Source organism: Typopeltis vanoorti, chromosome 21 (assembly GCF_054136105.1).
Source record: "Typopeltis vanoorti isolate ZY-2024b chromosome 21, IOZ_Tvanoo_1.0, whole genome shotgun sequence".
Taxonomy (NCBI): Eukaryota; Metazoa; Arthropoda; class Arachnida; order Uropygi; family Thelyphonidae; genus Typopeltis; species Typopeltis vanoorti.
Genome location: NC_143569.1, coordinates 17,999,061 through 18,018,106, shown reverse-complemented (window position 1 = coordinate 18,018,106; position 19,046 = coordinate 17,999,061). Strand labels below are relative to the sequence as shown.

The 19,046-nt window shown below is 34.5% G+C and overlaps 1 protein-coding gene across 3 annotated transcripts in view; it reads left to right on the top strand.

The window, feature by feature from the left end:
* The window catches only part of oys (lysophospholipid acyltransferase 6), a 325,432-nt gene that overhangs the window by 190,323 nt on the left and 116,063 nt on the right, over nucleotides 1-19,046 (top strand). For all 3 annotated transcript variants that reach the window (XM_090411054.1, XM_090411053.1, XM_090411055.1), the window contains exon 10: nucleotides 12,077-12,178. In XM_090411054.1, the coding sequence (XP_090267180.1) occupies nucleotides 12,077-12,178 (102 nt within the window). The remainder of the gene's footprint in view (nucleotides 1-12,076; nucleotides 12,179-19,046) is intronic.

Below are 19,046 nucleotides of genomic sequence, written 5' to 3'. Positions count from 1 at the left end.
GTGCTTCTTGAGTCATGTATTCTATAATCCTTCCTGTTCTGGCTGAAAAATAATGATGTCGTAGCTGTTCTTACTCAAGTTGCTCTACTTAATTGAATCGGTTAGAATTTATAATCCAATATTTTTTTGTTTCTTCATAGATTGTTATACCATGCAAAATTTTTAAGTATCTTTGCTGGAGAAAATAGAAATCATTTTGAATAATAAAGTTTATGCAATATTTATATATACATCGAGGTATAGAGATATTCATTCTCATTTTCTTTGTGTTAAATATAATCTTTTTTTGATTTGAAATAAAAAAAAAAAACAACACTTTGTTTCCTGAATGCAAGCCAAAATATCAAATATTTGATTTATTTTTAAGCAGTTGTTTGGAAACTTCATTAGTATTGGGATAAGACAGTGACCAATGAACAAGCATTAAAGAGTAGTAATATATGCTAGAGCAGAGGTCAGGAGAATACAGGCAATCTATGGTGCACTATAAAGGAACGCAACAGTAAATGAAACTGCTCTGTGTTTGGATTACATCTGTTTTATTATATGTCAGTAAATGGTATTGGGAATGATATCCATCAAACATCTGTTTTGCTAACCTTTCTTCTGCTGGCATGGTTGGCCTAGCGGTTAGCATATTCGCTCTCCAGCCAAAAGGCTGCAGGTTCAAATCTCACCACGGGCATGGTGTTTGTGATTGTCTGTGAAAACAGTAGTGGTGGTCGGCGGTAGATGGCGCTGGTGTAGATGATGAAGGTAGTTGCGGTTAGTGGAGTGGTGGAGACAGAGAGCTGTACAGTAGGTGCCCTCCCTCGACGAGTCCTTGGACTCCCTGGTTACAAGTGTTATGTAATAATAATAAAGATTCACAAACATTCACATCTACAGTGGGATTCAAGCCAACAACCTGCTGATTGGAAAATGGATTTGCTCTCCATTCAGCCAGTGTTTACTTATGATGAGGAACGCAACAGTAAATGAACCTGATGCAGATGCAGGAGAATTTAAATAGACAAGCATTGTAAGCAAAGAATAATGTACTTACCAATTCAGTATTGCAAAGTGTATGCTATGCGTTTTTTCATTATAGCTATGTATTTTCTGATAGAATCTGATCCAAGTTGGGAATCTGAGCATGATAGTAGAAGAGCAAATTGAAGTTCAGACAGCTTGAGGATAGATTAACTACAAATGCTATGAGGATAGATTAACCATTTGAGTAGTAAGTTAATATGTATCTTATCGCCACAGTAGTGAATGTTTTACTCTTGCCAAACAAAATAATAAAAAAAAGTGATTAAATGAGCCTGCCCCTTTGTTTACCTTTGTATAAATTCAAATAGTCATAATCTGACTCGAGTCCAGTCAAGATACGATCAATTTCCTCAGCAGTATCTGTAAGCAGCCATCTTGACTGGACTATTGTTTACTGTGAATCTTCCATGACAGAAATATATGAAAAAAATTGGGAAAATTGATAAGAGATGGCAGCACCTCCCTTTCCAAAGCACAAAGGTTGATAAATTTATGGCTTTACAACAGCAGCAGCAGTTAAAACTTGAACATATATATATATATATATACACACACACACACACACACACACACACACACACACACATACATTGATACTATTTTTCAGATAGAAGCCCAGTAATGTATGCACCTGGCATTTGCTCAAAGGGTTACAGGTTTGTAGGTTGCAAAGTTTAGTTGATGGACAAAAAAAAAAAAAAGCTTATATAGAGATGCAGAAGAAAGTTTTCCCTATGGTAGCAGGAAAGAAAACAAGGAAAATTGAGTAGAAGTAGAATTAGCATTAATGTAAACATAGAATTTCTGCCTGGCAAGTGGTGAATGGGCAGAATGGATTTGCAAGAACAATTTTTTCCCCCTTTGGTAGGCTTTTCTGGTTTTTGTGGTGATGCAGGTACAAAGGAAAGGGTGCAAGGGATAGCATTAAAAATAATATTGGGATTGTGGAAATCATCTTTTACATCTTCCTTTGCACTTTTTCCTCATCACCCTCGAAGATCAAAAGATCTGATCTATGCACAATTTTTAAAGGCCTTCTAAAAGGGGCAAAATAACTCCCTTATCCTTATATGTCAATGTTTGTTTCAGCATTGCTTTTATCCTCCTGGTTGTGTTTGAATTCCTTGCTATATGACCCTTGAACTTCAGCTTCTTGTATATCAAACTCCTCCAAAATACTTATCTTGATGAATAATCCACCAGTGTGATATGCAGTGGCAGTCTTATCACACCAGAGCACCTAACTTGACTAACATTTGAACTGGTGTCCATTTTCACTTTTCCACAGTTCTAGCATATTCAAATCATTCTGCAAGTGCTACATGTTAGTTCCATTCACTTACCTTGCCTGTCTTTGCATCATCATCAGCAACAAATAGCTTTTCCCATCACATCCCTTCCAATATCATTAATGTACAGATTAAATAACAATGAATCAAAAACTGATTACTGGGATACACGCCACTCATTACTTTAATTCTTGCAGACTTACATCGGTCATATACCACTATTTTAATATACCACCTTTTCCCAAGCTGATACTTTATAGTCCAATCCCATCTTCTTTCATTTATGCAGTAGTCTTCCATGCTGTATCCTGTCAAAAGGCTTAGCAAAATCCAAAAATATCATATTGTATCCATTCTTCTTGTAGTGGTACTCAGCTGTACCATTATTATCAAACGTAAGTTACTCAAGCATGCCCACCTTCCTTTAGTAAAGCCATGCTAAGTGTAGATTCTCTGTCAACCCAAACTGTATGTAAGCTCTTGCCAACTTTTTTCATTATCTTTTCTGTCGCAACAGAGTTGCTGATAGCTTAAAAGTTAAATACATTAGTCTTTGTACCACACTTGTGAACTGGGATTATCATACATTCTTTCTAGTCTTGTGGAATCTTCCCTCTGTTGCAATTCAAGTTATACAGCTAAATCTGCTGAATACTCCCCTAAGCATCCATGCTGAAATCCCATCAGCCACTATAGCTGAATTCTTAATTTAACTTATAGGTCTCTCAAAATCCTATACCTGAGTCACATCATTACTGTTGCAATTTAGATTTCAGTCCCATATCATTCACTCCAGGTTGATATCTCTTAGCATAGTGGACTCATTGGCTGAACAGTCCCTTCAGTGGTTATTCTTTCATAATCATTCTTTCTTTTACTCATAGCATAATGACAAAATTCTTTTGGGTTGTCCTTGGCAAGAAAAGTAAGTTTCTTTTCATAATCAGACTTAAATTTCTGTGCAATACAATGTTAACAAGTTTTTGACATGTAAAATCGAGCCAACTTTTAACATGTTATTATTGAGTTTAGCAAATTTAATCATGCATTTCTTCTGTTTCAGAAGAAAATTGTAATCTAAAATCAAAGTGATTTTAACCCATGTAATAATTGAATAAAACATAATTTTTTTCCTGAGGTAAGTGCATTTATCATTCAGATACCTCCCATCAGATATCATTGTTAAATTAAGCACAGCATTTCTTTATCATCTAAGCCACACATCCTAGTATTCCTAACCAGTGGCGGCTCGTAGCTTGAAATCGTGGGGGTCTGCAACTTTCGAAATATACATACACACTGTAAGTACGGTGTATACGTGTTTGGATTAAAATATCAAAATTATGGTAAAAATTTAAAAAAAAATTAAACATGAAAAAATATTGTTTATTATCAATAAAATTATAGTTTGGTATAATTCAAAATTACTTAAAAATAAAATATATTCTTGTTTTGTTTCATGAAAAAATATTGTTTATTATTGATAAAATTATACAGTTTAGTATAATTCAAAATTACTTAAAAATAAAATCCATTCCTTTAATTGCAATTAAAGGAATGGATATTTACAATTTTTGGACATTACAATAAATCATTTAATTGTAATGTCCAAATATTTAAAGAGGAGTGAACACGATATGCACTACAAACACTCTACTACTGGTGCAAACTGCATATAAACAACAGTGGAACTGCGCGATGGACAGTGCTGCATTACGCTAATAGCTCGCATCTCACTATGACGTGCATATGCTTGTGTGCATAGCAATATGACATTGTGATAAACATAGTGCTGCTAGCATCCTTTGCCCTCCTAAGTGCTACAAGATGGATTTTTATTAGTTTTTATACAAAATAAGAGAATTGTATAGGATTGTTGATGATAAAAATTGAATATTACAAGCAAATATAAATAAATTAATAAATATATTTGTATATCTAGAAAAATTGGGAGTTCTGCAGTGCCTTTGCACGAGCTGCCCCTGTTCCTAACATTGCCTACTCTGTTCTCTATGAGATATATATTCATGAGATATGAGATAATAATCCATGTATTTAAGGGATATTATCAACAGATATATTTAATCAAGGGAAAAAAAATTACGAGCACAGTATTATTGCCCATCTCTTTAAAGATATTTCTGCAGAAGCTCACATTAGTAAAACAAAGGCTCCCAATTAATCTAGATTTAAAAAGTAAAAATGAGAATCGAGGAATAGATATGTATGAAGTCTTCTGAGAATGAGGGTAAATTGTGTAGGGAGAGCAAAATGTGATAACAGACTGAAGAATGTTGGCAAAAGGCAGGAAGATGTGTCAGTGAGATGGATGAAAGTACAGTAGTGAAAGAATAATGTCCTTATGTGGAGTTCTTCACAGGACAAAACATAAGCTCAAATGATAGTAGACATATCAAGCAAGTAGTAGAGCTGAGAAGAGAGAAAATAAGAGGGGTGAGGTAAGGAAAAAAAAAGTATGACAAAGCATATGGCTAAATCTTGTTACTTTGGTGTGAAAACTAATGATGTTAGTTAGGCTCTCAGAATGTAAAGAAGTAAAATGAAAGAATTGATTCTTTTTGGAAAGCATTAATGACTTGAAAGGCAAAAAGACTGGTATGAGAGAAAACATAAAAGTTTTTGGAAGAAGCAAAAATGAAGAGGAAAAAAGGTAAATATTGTGGGATTGTTGCCACAGTATGATAGGAACAAATCGAGGAGTAGGGCCATGATTGCAAATGGGTCAATACATAGTTTGGGAAATGAAATAGTGTGCAGTTTTTAAACCTGTGGATTAAATTTGACAGACGGAAGGGCTTATGTAAGGCACTTAAATTGCCCTTGTTGGATGGATTTGGAGTTAGTTGTTTTGAAAAAGCATTATCATTATCCCAAGAGAGTGAAAGGAAAGCAAAATAGTTCCATTTCATAAAGGAGTCTCCAAGACAAAGGTAGTAAATTAGAGACCTGTTAGTATCTCAGGATTGGCAGTGAAGGTATTGGAGAAGTAGGTCAAAGACAAAATTCAGGAGTGGTTGGATGAGAATATGATATTCTCTGTGAGACAGCATGATTTTGTGAAGGGAAAGTCATGACTTAGTAATTTATCCACTTTTTATAATAGAATGACAGCTGAGTTGGATAAAGGGAGTTGATTCATTATGTTACTGCTAGATTTTGCAAAGCTGTTTGGTAGGAGATTCTAATTGAAAATTGAATTTATTACACAAATTAGAGCAAATAAGGATGGAGAATGGAGAAAATATTTGTCAGAAATGTTTTGTAAATGAATATAAAAAATGCAAGTTGCGAAAGAATGAAGTGACTGGTAATAAGGGTATAAGGCTGGATTGCCAAGGTGTGGAGAATGCAGACACAGTCAGTGATAGTGCACAAAATATGGCTGGGAGTTTGAAGGAAGTGGTTGAAAGTAATGAGGATGAAGAAATGCTAGTACAGAAAGAAATTGCACGCTTCCATGGACTCCTTCACAGAACAAAATGTGAGCTCAAGCAACTGGAGAAACGATTGGCAAGTGGTGAGGAAGGATGAAGCATGAAAGAAAGAGTAAATGGGAAAAGCATAAAAGTGTGAATGACTGTGAGAAAAGAGATAGTATTGTATGGAGGATTCATTAATAACAGGTGTACTTAATAAGAAAGTGACGAAAGCATGTTTTCCAGATGCAGAATAAAGGATACTAGTGCTGTTGTAAGTATGCAGAAGAATGGAGTGAACAAGTTGATTGTATTGGATAGCACAAGTGATTTGAAAGGTGAGAAATATGCAATGAGAGAAGATATGAAAGAGTTGTTAGTGGAAGCAAGAATGAAGAACAAGAAAGTAAAGATTGAGCCTGCTGTCTCAGTATGATAGGACAAAACTGAGAAGAAAGGCCATGATTGCCAATAAGTCAATGAGAGGATTGTTCTGGAGGAATGGTGTGCAGTTTATTGATGTATTATTATTATGGGCAACTCCAAGGAGTCCTTAGACTCATAGAGGGAGGCTCTAAACATCATGTCAAGAACAAACATCCACACAGTATCTATCATACTTTGCCTTGAACTCATTCGCAGTCATGGCACCCACAACAGACTCTTGCAACTTATTCCACTCGTTCACCACTCTCCAAGTAAAATATCTAGTTCTAACACCCTTGCTAACCACATTCTTGCCCAGTTTCCATGGATAGCACCTAGTCCTTCCACCACCAGTCCTGTTCTGAAAAATATCCTCTGAATTAATCTTATAGAAACCCTTCAGTAATTTTGATGTCTCAATCATATCACCCCTTTTCTGCATATCAACCAATTTCTGCAACCCACAAATCTTCAACCTGTTCTCATAAGGTTCATTCCATCGACCTGCTATCATCTTGGTCACTCGCCTCTGGATCCTTTCCACCTCCTACCCATCAAGGAAACCCTGGTGCCCAGATCTGGGCACAGTAGTCAAGATGGGGTCTTATCAAGGCTCGATACAGAGGAACAATAACTTGCCTGTCTCTGCTTGTCAAAGTATTCTTCAGTAACCAAGTGATTTGATGAGCTGATTTAGCCACTTTTGCAATGTGCCCCCTAAACTTCAACTCCCTATCCACCAACACTCCCAAATCCCTGGCCTAGTCAATCTCCTGGAGTACAGTTCCATCAATGTGGTATACTGCTGCTAATCTTTTCACCCCAAATTGCATAACCTTACACTTTGCCACATTAAATTGACATCCATTTTCCCTAGCCCAGTCCTCCATTCTATCCAAATCATTCTGCAAAATTTTGACATCATGTCCATTCACTATTGCTGTACCCAACTTTGCATCATCAGCAAACAAATGAACAGTTCCTCTCAGATCCTTTCCTGCGGCAGAACCCTGCAGCACACCACTAGTCACTGGTTGTCTTTTGGACTCTACCCTTGAATAAACTACTCTGTGATATCTTTCCATCAACCACCCTCCTATCCATCTCACCAACCTTATATCCATCCCCATATGCTGCAGTTTACGGATTAGAATTCCATGTGGTATCCTGTCAAAGGCCTTAGCAAGGTCCAGCAGTATCACTGTATACCCATTACCCTTATCCAGTTCAGCCGTCACTGTGTTATAAAACATAAGCAAGTTACTGAGGCATGATCTACCCTTCACAAAACCATGCCTGATGGACTGCATTTGAATGGTTTTGGAGTTAGATGTTTGGAGAAAATGTTTAGTGAGAGTGTGGTAGTGCACAACCAGGGAAACTAGAGATATTAGGGAGAATGAATAGGGATAATTACATGAAACAGCATGTTATAGAGGGGACATGGGGTTTGAGGGTGTTGGATCTGATAATAGCATCAGATGTATCCATAACCAAGGTAGACACTCTGCCTCCAATTGGGAAGAGTGACCATGCAGTCTTGTTCTGGGAAGTTGCCAAACACATGGAGTTCTCTGTTAACATGTTCATTTGTAATGCTGGTGATTATGAGAGACTCAGGAGTCATCTTGGAACAGTGCATGGCAAGTGGTCAGAGATTCTTGAGGGTAGCAGACTGCATACCCAAGGTTAGGAGGATAAACTAAGTTGGAATTAAGTGGATGAGTATGGATATAAAGCAAGAGTTGCAAAAAAGAGAAAACACTGTGGAGGAAATATAAAGAAAATAAAGTGATCAGCATACTTATGAGCAGTCCAAAGTGCAAGCAAGAATTGTGACTAGTATAGTAAGGAAGGCCAAATCAAACTGAGAGAGAATTATCCAAACAGACTAAAGTAAACCCAAAAGAGTTTTTTGTTATGTAGCAAGTTAGAGGAAAAATGACTGTAAACAGTGCTTATGGTAGGAAAGTGACTGAAACAAAAGAAATAGTTGAAGTATTGAGTAATCATTCTGCAAAGGTGTGTTATCCAGACAGTGATTTAATGGATGTTGATGTTATAGATGTTACAGAGATGCATATCAACATTGAGGTAGATGAACAGGAAGTGTTCAGTGTATTAAAAAGTATGAATGTGAACATCAGTGGGACTGGATGGCATAGTAGATTCTAATCATTTTTTATAATAAAGTGACAGCAGAATTGGATAAAGGTAATGGCTACACCATGATACTGCTCAACTTTACCAAGGCACTTAACAGAATAACATATGGAAACACTATTACAAAAACTGGAGAGGATAGGAATGGGTATGAGGCTAGTAGCATGAATAGGGAGATGGCTGATGGACAGTAGTATATGGTGGAGTGCAGTCTAGGAGAATGATGGTGGTGACTAGTGGAGTACCTCAAGGTTTGGTACGAGGCCACTATTTAATTTGTATATCAATGACATAGGGAAAATTATAAGAGGGGATATTCAGTTGTTTGCTGATAATGCAAAGCTGGGAAGAACAATAGTTGATAAATGTGATGTAGATATCCTGCAGGATATCTACATCACATTTATTAAATTATCCTTTGCCCACAATGACAACTAAATTGGCATTGTGGGCAAAGGATAATGATTGTCAATTGAATGTTGCAAAATGTAAGGTTATGCACTTCAGATTGAAAAGGTTGCATATGGGTATTATATTGATGGTATTGGTTTGCAGGAAATTGATGAAGCTAGGAACTTGGGGATAATGGTAAACAAAGAGTTAAAGTTCAGAGGGCATTTTGCAAAAGTTGGTAAAATAGCTCAATGTGAAATACTTGGATGTTGAAAAACACACTAACAAGTCAAGATAAGGAAGTTATTATCCTTCTTTATAAGGCTATGATTTGACTACATCTTGACTACTACTGTGCACAGAAAACTTTTAAGATATCAAAGGGATTTTATAAAATTAATGCAAGTGAAATTTATCAACATATGACAAATAGTCAGAGAACTAGGAGTCATCTGTGGAAGTTGTGATTTTTTGCATGGCGAGTGAGTGGAATGGATTGCCAGAATTAGTTGTGATTTCCCTGATAGTGAATGTATTCAAGGAGAGGTATGATAGGATTTGTTTTTACGATGGTTGATTTGGGTCTCCTGCAATGAGTCTCCAGACTCCATGGAGATGCCACAATAATAATATAGAATGAATGATGGATTGATACCAAATGGTTGTATATAGAAGAGCAGAATCCAGAAGGCAAGTGACTAGTGGTGTGTGGCAGGGATTTCTGCTTGGCCCATGAATATCAGTGATTTGTACAAACCAGAAGATGGCAATTGCCGTAAAGAAAGATCATGCAAACAATTTCGGCAATACATCTGTGAAACCATCAATAGGCTGAACTGTTAAACTCCATCTGACATCTACCACTTAGCTCAAAATAGAGAGACTTGGAAGACCATAATTTGCAATCTTTAATTTTTAATGTAAATCTCTTTTCCCTTTTCACATTGTATCATGTTGTAAATAAACTATAATGATCAGTGATATAGTTATGATTTGAAATGATTTAATGGAAATATTCTGTTGTTTACTGATGATGCAAAATTTAGTGCAATAGTCTGCAAGTTTTAATGAGTTAACTAGACTGAAAGTATGGGAAAAAGATTATGGGTACCAGTTTTATGTGAAAAAGTGTAAAGTTATATATTTTGGAATAAAAATTACAAACTGTACTGTGTAATTCATGAATCTTGAGTGTATATGGAGAGGGAGTTGAAGTTGACAGAGCATATTGCAAAAGTGGCTAAGGTAGCTTTTGATTTTGGAGGTTGAAGAATGCGGTAACAATTTAAGATAAGGAGGTTATCGTTCCTTTTATAAGACTTTGATATGGCAACATCTGGATTACTGTGCTGGTCACTTGGGTTTCTTGGATGAAGAATATAGTGGAGAGAATCCAGAAGTGAGTGATAAAAATGGTGAATGGTCTGTGAGATTATGAGGATAGATTGAGAGCTTGTGTATTGCAGAAGTTTGGTTGATAGGTGGAAAAGAGAAGACATTATAGAAATATTTAATTTACTAAAGACCATGTTGTCATAGCAAAAAGTCTTCGTATTTCATCTTATTGATGTTAAATAATTTTAAATCTGAAGGGTTTCTCTTTTCATTAAAATACTTTGTCGATATTTTTATATGCTTTACAAATGTATTAAGATTCTTATTCATTTCTTGAGCTGAACATATCCTTTAATACCATTCATACAAAAGCATAGAAATCAGCATGAAGAAAAATTGTACAGTAAATAATTCAGTAATGTGCACAAGATCAAGAAGATACTGAATATTGATAAATAATCTTGTCATTGTGAGGAAGGCTGAGCTAAAGAAATGCCAGAAAAGTAATTTTTTTTTTCTTTACTTTCTTCAATCCATATTACTTGACACATGCATGCATTCGTTATATCTATAGCTTCTTAACTAGTAAATATATTTTTATAATGGAAAGAACTCAGTAGCATGATGAGAAAATCCAAGAGAGATGAGTACTTGTGTATATTTCGAATTAGTTGTCACAATTTGTTATTGCTCTTCATCAGTAGCACCACTGTGTAGCACAGTTGGCTCTTGATTGGAAAAGACCACAACCATCTGGGAGCAAGAAACCTTTATCAAGACTTTTCAGCTGAGTGTTAACCGATCTTATGTGCAGGAATGCAGAAGTCTTCTTCCCAGGAATTAATTTTTACCTCTGGAAAACAGACAAATTGGCTGTGGAAAACACATAATTAAGAATATACTAGAGTAACCGATATAATAATATAACTGATCTACTAGTCTAGTGACCTTTGATGTATCATCTGTAATTTTATTCAGTCTGACTCTCAACCGCTGAGTAGTTCAACTGAGTTGAGTGGAGGCATAGTGAATGGGAAAAAATTTAGTTTATGGAGGTTTCATATATATATATATATCCATCTAAAACTAACTTGTACCTTATGTATCAAGGATTAAGTCATTCTCAGACGGTCGGTAGAGTATGAGTGTAAAAATTGTTAGGTGATTTTTGAATTTTTTTTGTTATAAATTTGGATTACTTTGGCATATACCATTTATATTTTTGTGTACGTTAAAGTTCATGTGTGTGTGTAAAGTTAATACATGTATTTAATTAATTTCTGAAATACTGTTGTAAAATCAAGATACCTCTTGTCAACAGAAAATGTAAGATCTCATGCTTAAAAATAGTATAGACAATATTTGGAATATTCTGAAAAGCAAGTTGCATATAGCTCTCAGTGTTAGATATTAAACAAAAAAGCAATTTTTTATTCTTTCCTTTATGCAAATTCACCAAAATGGCCACACAATCATTTATACTGCTGGCTATTCATGTTTTATTCCAGGTTTTATTTTATTTTTATTTTTAGCTCATATTTAAAAAAAAAAAAAAAAAAAAAAAAAATCAAATCATAATCTCTAAATTTAGTGCCTTTGTAATTTCATTTATGATTTTATTCCTGTATTTTAATATATCCTTACCCTTGCTTATGTATTTGATTTTCATCTTCTACATTGTTTTTCAATCTTACATTAATTTTTGAGTTTATTTAAAATTTTGCATTAAATATTACTGTGATTCTCATATTCAAATTATCTCAGTATGTCTGAGTTGTTAATTTTTTCTAATATAAATAAAAGAAATTATAAAAGCTTTGCTTTTTAGCATAGACAACTTATGGTAGTCATTAGCAAGCGGTTGTGTGTTGATTTTCCACGAACGAAACTTTTGTTTCATTATATCCTGATTTTGAATTTTTTAATTGTACATTTGTTTTTATGACTAAATGAAAATGTGAATCTTAATACTGCTGGATTTTTTTTTTTTAATTGCAGAAGAGAAGTTCCTCAATGAAATTCCATGGTATTCACAGCTGACTTATCTCATAATTGCTACTTCAGTAGTACGTTCCAAGTATTACCATGCATGGCTCCTAGGTATTTATTTATTTTTTGCTCAAAATAAATCTTTTAATTATTTTTTTATGATCAATAATTCATATGAAACCTGACTTCTTCAGGACTAAATAATAGGCTACTTTTTTAGTGATAGTGTTAATTGTTTCCTATTTATTCTTAGCAGGATTTTTTCCTATTAAATACTTTTCATTCCAGATGACTGTATAAGACACTGATACTGAAATTTTTATATTCAAGGTATTTTATCATGTTTCAACTGTTTTAAATGAAAATTTAAATGCTTCTCATGTTATTTTCCATTGCTTTACCCTAGCTAAGTAATTATCCATTTTTGATTATCCACTGGATATATGCCTCTGGAATGAGATGATCAGCTGATGATGAAAATGGTAACAGGAAGGATATATATATATATATATTGAAATCTGTGGATTGAAATTACCACATCCAACAATATTCTTGCAGTTATAATCTATCAATATCAAAGCTGCTGTAATATTTATCATGCAAATATATGTTTCTAGGTAAGGTAGATAAAGGATGAAGTGAACATTGAAACTCAGCATGGCTTAATTTCTGATGAAACACTAGTCGCAACTTATTTGAACAGTATTACAACACCAAAAACTAAATTATAAAATGATGTTTATTAACTGCCTTTTATTTTACTGGATTTCGAACCAGTATCTTCAGAGCAAACAACATGTTACATGCTCTCTCTCTTAATTTACGCCTAATAGTAAGTAAGTGAAGTAATTCAAATTGTGATGGACAAAAGATCTAAAATCCTAATGTAGCTCACTCTAGTGTTGTGAAAAAAGAAATAGTACTGTAGTTATGTAGAGGTTGATATTAGGATAAGTTTCCCAAATTTTTGGCAAATTAATACATCCATAATTATCAAGGGTGGAAGAATGCTTCATAGCCATTGCTGACTTTAAAATTAATCTTTCTGACCTCTAACGACTTCTAATGTAGCACATTCTTTTATAACATACCTTAACAGCCAACACTACAAAATTCATTTCATGGTAGAAAAAGAATCAAATAACTGTTTGCCTTTTCTTGATACAATTTTTACTTGACCTTTTTAGATTAGTCACACTGTCTTTTTCTGTTTATAGAAAGCTCTCTCTCTCTCTCTCTCTCTCTCTCACACACACAGAGAGAGAGAGAGGGGGGAAGATATCTACATAAACAATTACATCATTATCCAGCCCAGCAGTATGGAATTCAAAAAACATTTACACAAAGCACCAAGGCTGTTTGTTCTAATGATGCAGCTCTTTTCACAGAACTCAACTATCTTCACCATACCTTCTTGGCCAGTGGCTACAGCTCCTACAAAATAGATAAAATATTACATAGTCCTCCTCCTTTCCCTCCCCTTAACAATGTTGAGCTGCTCTCCTAAGGATAGACTCCATCCTCTAGCATACCCTGGAGTACCAGTTCCCTGTGACTATAATTAACCCACTACAGACAGACAGGAAGATCTGTTAACATCTGCCTTGGAGAACATAATAAATATATTCGTTACCATTATTTGCTACCTTGGGCAATAATTATTAAAGAAAGGAAACAGCAGCAATAGCATTCAACATCCAACATGAAAATAAACTTGATTGGAAGGCAGTTTCAAATGGAGTTATGTGGGCAAAGTTCAAAATGGGAAAATGAGCAAGGAAATTTATTTGTGCCTATGTTCGAATAGGCAAAATTCCTCTATTGTTTCCTAAGGAAACAATAGAGGAATTTTTCGAATCACTAGAGTAGGCAGCTGAATAAAGAAAATCGGAAAAGTAGTACTTGTTGGAGACCTAAACAGCAGCATAGGAAGTGAATCTCACCCGACATATAGAAATGTTTTGGGAAAATTTGGAGCAAAGGACAAGGCTAATAATAATGGTACGTATCTGCTGGATTTCTGCTCAGGATACGGACGTCTTACTAACACCATGTTCCAACATAAGATGTGCATAAGTTCACATGGAGAGAAGATGCAAGAAATAAGAAAAGCCTCATTGACTATGTTATTGTTGATAATGATATTCATGCTGATTCAGGATACAAGAGCATATTCTGAGCTAAGCTGTGTGTGAAAGTAGCTAAACAAAAGTCATGGAAAGACTTCAGTAAGAATATAGAAGGTAAATATCAGGAAGGTGACAAAATGTTCTGGAGGCTATTGAAAAAGCTTAAAAATGGAGAAAAGAGTACTGCAAAAGGACTCAAAGATGAAAAAGATAACATGAACACTGAAGATAAGGATATTTTAGATGTCTAGAGTAATTTCTTTGAAAAACTGTTAAATACAGTAAAATAATGTTTGCATTATTCCATAGTTGGGATGTTTCTCTTTTTTTGATGAATTTATTGAAGAGAATTTTCAATTCCTGTTTTTGAATATCCCCACCTTCTTTAAATCATCTCTATTATTATTAAACCATCCTCTCTGGCAGCTTTATTGTTTTTCATTTGTTTTAATGCTTTTTCAGTTTCAAAGATTTCTAATGGAGGTACATCAGAAAGCATTGTCATAATCCATTTTTCTGTTGATTCTGAAGTTTTCTTTCTGTCTTCACTTTTATACAGATTCATGTAAAAAATTTTTTGTTTCCTTTGAGATTTCTTGTTTGCTAAATAATTTTCTTCCATTTTAGTCTTCAAAAGCTATAATGTTCTTTCTTCCAAATGAAAGGTTATTTCTTAGAATGTAAAATTTTCACAAGGATTTAACACCTTTATGTCCTGCTCATTAAATATCTCAAATATATCCTCTGCAGCAGTTGTCCTTCATTTTCTTCAATCAGTGCCTCCATAATGCCTTTTTTTTTCTGTATTGCATTCTTAATCTTTTCATTCATCCATTTCACACCTACCTTATTTAATCTTCTGACCTTTGGAATACATTTAGATATTACCTCTACCAGATAGTTCTTGAATATCACCCAAGCCAGCATTGATCTCCTTTCCACCCAACTCCTCATTTCACGCTACACCTGCAAATTGTCTCCTGAGCTTATAATCACCAGCCTTGTTGTTCCACATATAATACCCTTTCCTCACAAAAGTCCTCAGGCAACCACCCAGGTAATAACTTCATGGTCACTCTCACCAACCAGAGGGAGATTTGACATCTCATTTATAACATTCCTCTGATGATATGATCAAATCCAAGACCCTCAATCTATGCGTGCCCTCTGTTTGCTTACTTCCTGAGGCAGTTATCCCTCAAAAACTCAAGAAACTAATTTTCTTTACTTTAAGTTGCTATCTCATCATCCCAATCTGTATTGGCATAATTAAAATCATCCATAATGATCACCCTTTTCCTTGTCTAATTTTCATATACATTTCATGGTCACTGCCCTCCACATTACCAGGTCTACAGCAACATCCAGTGAAGTATTTCATTCTATTTACCTCTATCTCACGCCCCTTGCATCTCTGCCTTGTGTGGACATATCTCTTTTGCTGTCATCAATAGCACTCCACCTCCCTTTTTATCCTTTCTATCTTCACAAAACACATCATATCCTTCCATATCTATTTCTGTCAATATCTATTCTCAGTCAATGCAACTATTTTATTTCCCTTGTTTCTGATACCACTTATTAGATGTGACTTCTTCATAGCTTCCTTGCCATTTCTGTTTCTCTTTATCATCCCAGAACCTTCTTCAAATCTCTTTCCCTTACATCCCAGGTCATCCCCTTCCCTTTTTGTGTCTACACATGCATTCCAATCCTCTTGGAGCATCACTTTTCTCATGCTGTGTTCCCCTGTTTATTACCTACTTGATCATTAATTTCATCTGTTTTTTAATGTTGTTATCACCCACTTTATCGTCATTGAAGTCTTTTCTTTGCTTATCACTTCCACACACACACACACTGAACATTTACACAGGCTTCAACTGCCATATCAGTTATGATGCCATGTTCCCTACTCATATTTAAACTATTTCAATTCATATTTAAGCAGGCAATTGTTTATTATTATTATGTGACACCTACAGGGAATCCAAAGACTCATTGAGGGAGGGTACCTACTCTACAACTCTTCGTCTCCACCACTCAGTCCACCAGCTACAACAAACTGTAACTACCTTCATCATCTACACCACTGTCATCTACTGCCAACCAACACTACTAATTTCACAGATAATCACAATCTTCCGTACCCAGGGCAGGATTCGAACTCGCAGCCTTTTGGTTGGAGAGCAGATACACTAACCACTCGGCCAACCAGGCCGGTTTAACAAAACTTAGATGTTGAACCCCATGCTCATGGTTTTTTTACTATTTGTTATAAAAATCTGGCTGTCATTTTTTTTTTGGCCTAAACTAGGTTGAGGCCAAAAAAAAAAGAATTTTTTTCAAGAATTTTTCTTTGACTAGTTTCTTTTTCCCATGCACGTTTGCACAACTCTTTGCTATAACATTAAATAGGAAAAGTCCTCCCAAATTCTCTTCTCTTTTCAGTTATTTATAAATCAGTATGACAAGTTCTCTTCTTTGGTCATCTGAGATTTGAACCTCTGATCAAGCATTCTGGATTATGCAGTATACCTTATATGCTTATATGCTGTCATATTTCAGTTGAGATAGTATTAACTTCAGCTGCCTTTCCATCTCATTCTGATAGCTTTTTTTTATACTACTGTGCATTTATTACCTCATTAATAATCTTAATAATTTTTCCAGTAATTATTCCAGACAGAAGAATTTCTTTATTTTCAGTTTTCATAATCACTTTATGATCTTTGTTTAATTTTGCTTTTATTTTTATGCTTTCTTATTCTGTTAAACATTTTGCAGCCTTCTTTGATATTTATCTCCATGTTCTTTCAAAATATCTTGAATTCACTTTTCTTTAGGTACCTTTACAGCTTGCCTAAGAGGAGCATATAGTATAACCTGAAATTTTTTATTTATCCGTTTTTTGTGGACTGCTTTATGTCCACTAGGGAGTTATTTTTTCTGCTTTTGCAGATAACTTCTTCATATGTTTCCCTGGCTGAGTCACTGTTTTTATATTATCACTGTTCCCATAAGATTTGATTTTGTTTTAAAATTTAATTTTGTTTTTTGTCACTTTACCACTAATAAAACTCTTTGCTTGAGTCTACAGTTCATATATAAATGCCATTTGACTTTTAGCACTTTCACTTCTTTTCAACAAGATTCTTGCTCTTAACTTACTGAAATCTAGGTGGTAATCACCTCCTGTTTCATTTCCCTCTAAACTCTTGTATCTAAGACCACTCTTGAAGACATTGCAATTTTCTTTTTTTTTTCTTTTTTTTTTAATGCACGTATGTGTTTTCTTCACCTGAATTAAAGTACATTTCTATGTTCGAGTATGGTGTTAGTAATAGTTAGTTCATCTTCTGAGCAGAAATCACAAAAGTATTTGTCATCTGTTTCTCTTTTCTGCAAATTTTATTGCAATATTTTTATGTGTCTAGGATTCACTTCTACTTTGCTGTTTGGGTCTCCAAACAACAGCAACTTTCCCTTTTTATTAATCAGTTGCTGTCTCTGATGATTTGAAAAATTCTTCCATGTCTCTATACCCACTCTTTGTTTAGACCATAGACAAAAGTAAATCTCTGTTTGGAATTGTATTGACCTTTATTGTAGTAGTCAAAAGTAGTTTTTGAATACTTGTATATGGAAATATGACTTCGGCATTACATCAGCCTTGTAATTCCATATCACTCTACTTGAAATCTACCCTCATTCAAGAAATTTATCTTCATGCTTATTGTTGATTACTATAGCTTCTCTATGCTTTTCCTTATTCCTAGTATCTGGATTAATCATCTTATACTTGCTATTTAAAATGCTATAAATTGAAGATGCCCAGAAATTGTATTCTTGGTTTAATCCTTTATCGAAGTTTAAGCAAATAATAAGTTGCACGTGAAGTAGCATAATGACTGGGCTACTTATATATAGAGGCTAATGACTTCACATTAATTGCCTTAGTATCCCATTATGCAATGCACATATCCTTACAGTTTTGACATTTATTGTAGTCAAACCACTATTGTAGTAGTCAAAAGTAGTTTATGACTAATTGTATATGGAAATATGACTTCGGCATTACATCAATCTTAGTATCACTTCTGGGTCTAGCTCCCTGATAGTGGCCCTTCCCAGAAGTGTTTTGAAAAAAAAAGTTTGAGAAGTGAAGGTCTGAATGGTGTTAATTTTATTTACAAATTCTTGAACTTTTACAAATCCTACCACACTTTAAAAAGTGTCACGTTATCCATAAATCTATATATTATAAAAGTGACCACTTTTATAATATATAAATTTTTCAAGGGATTCAAAATTCTCAGTGGAATAGTGAGCCAATATGGAATTAAAAAGGGTATCCCATTGCTGTTAATTACAGAATTCAGAGTGATAATCTTGGTGAAAAATCTTGTAAGCAGATTCACTGTTATCTGCTTACACACAGATACAGTTATCTTCCAGAAATATAATGGCGAATAATGAAACAACATCAAGAGTTATTAGAATATTTATAGATGTAAGATCAGAAATTTTGTTTTTAAAATCCATGGTATTTTTGATATACAAGGGTGGTCTGAAAAGTTCTCAGCTTAGACCATACATGGCAACACTATCAGAAAGTTTTTCTTTTCTAAGTTGGTACATCTGTCATAAGCATCCATGTGAAATTGCAACTCATTCTATCAAGTAGTTTTTTTATACGGCTGTCTGAAGCAAAAGTGTTGTCTGTATCCCTTGAAGATTGGTGAGCCCATGGCCATACCTTCGTTTTGTAGGTAAAAATCATTTTGCCATATGAAATACCCAGAGCTGAGTACGTGGGCAAAGAGGGCTGTGACATCGGGTAGAAATAT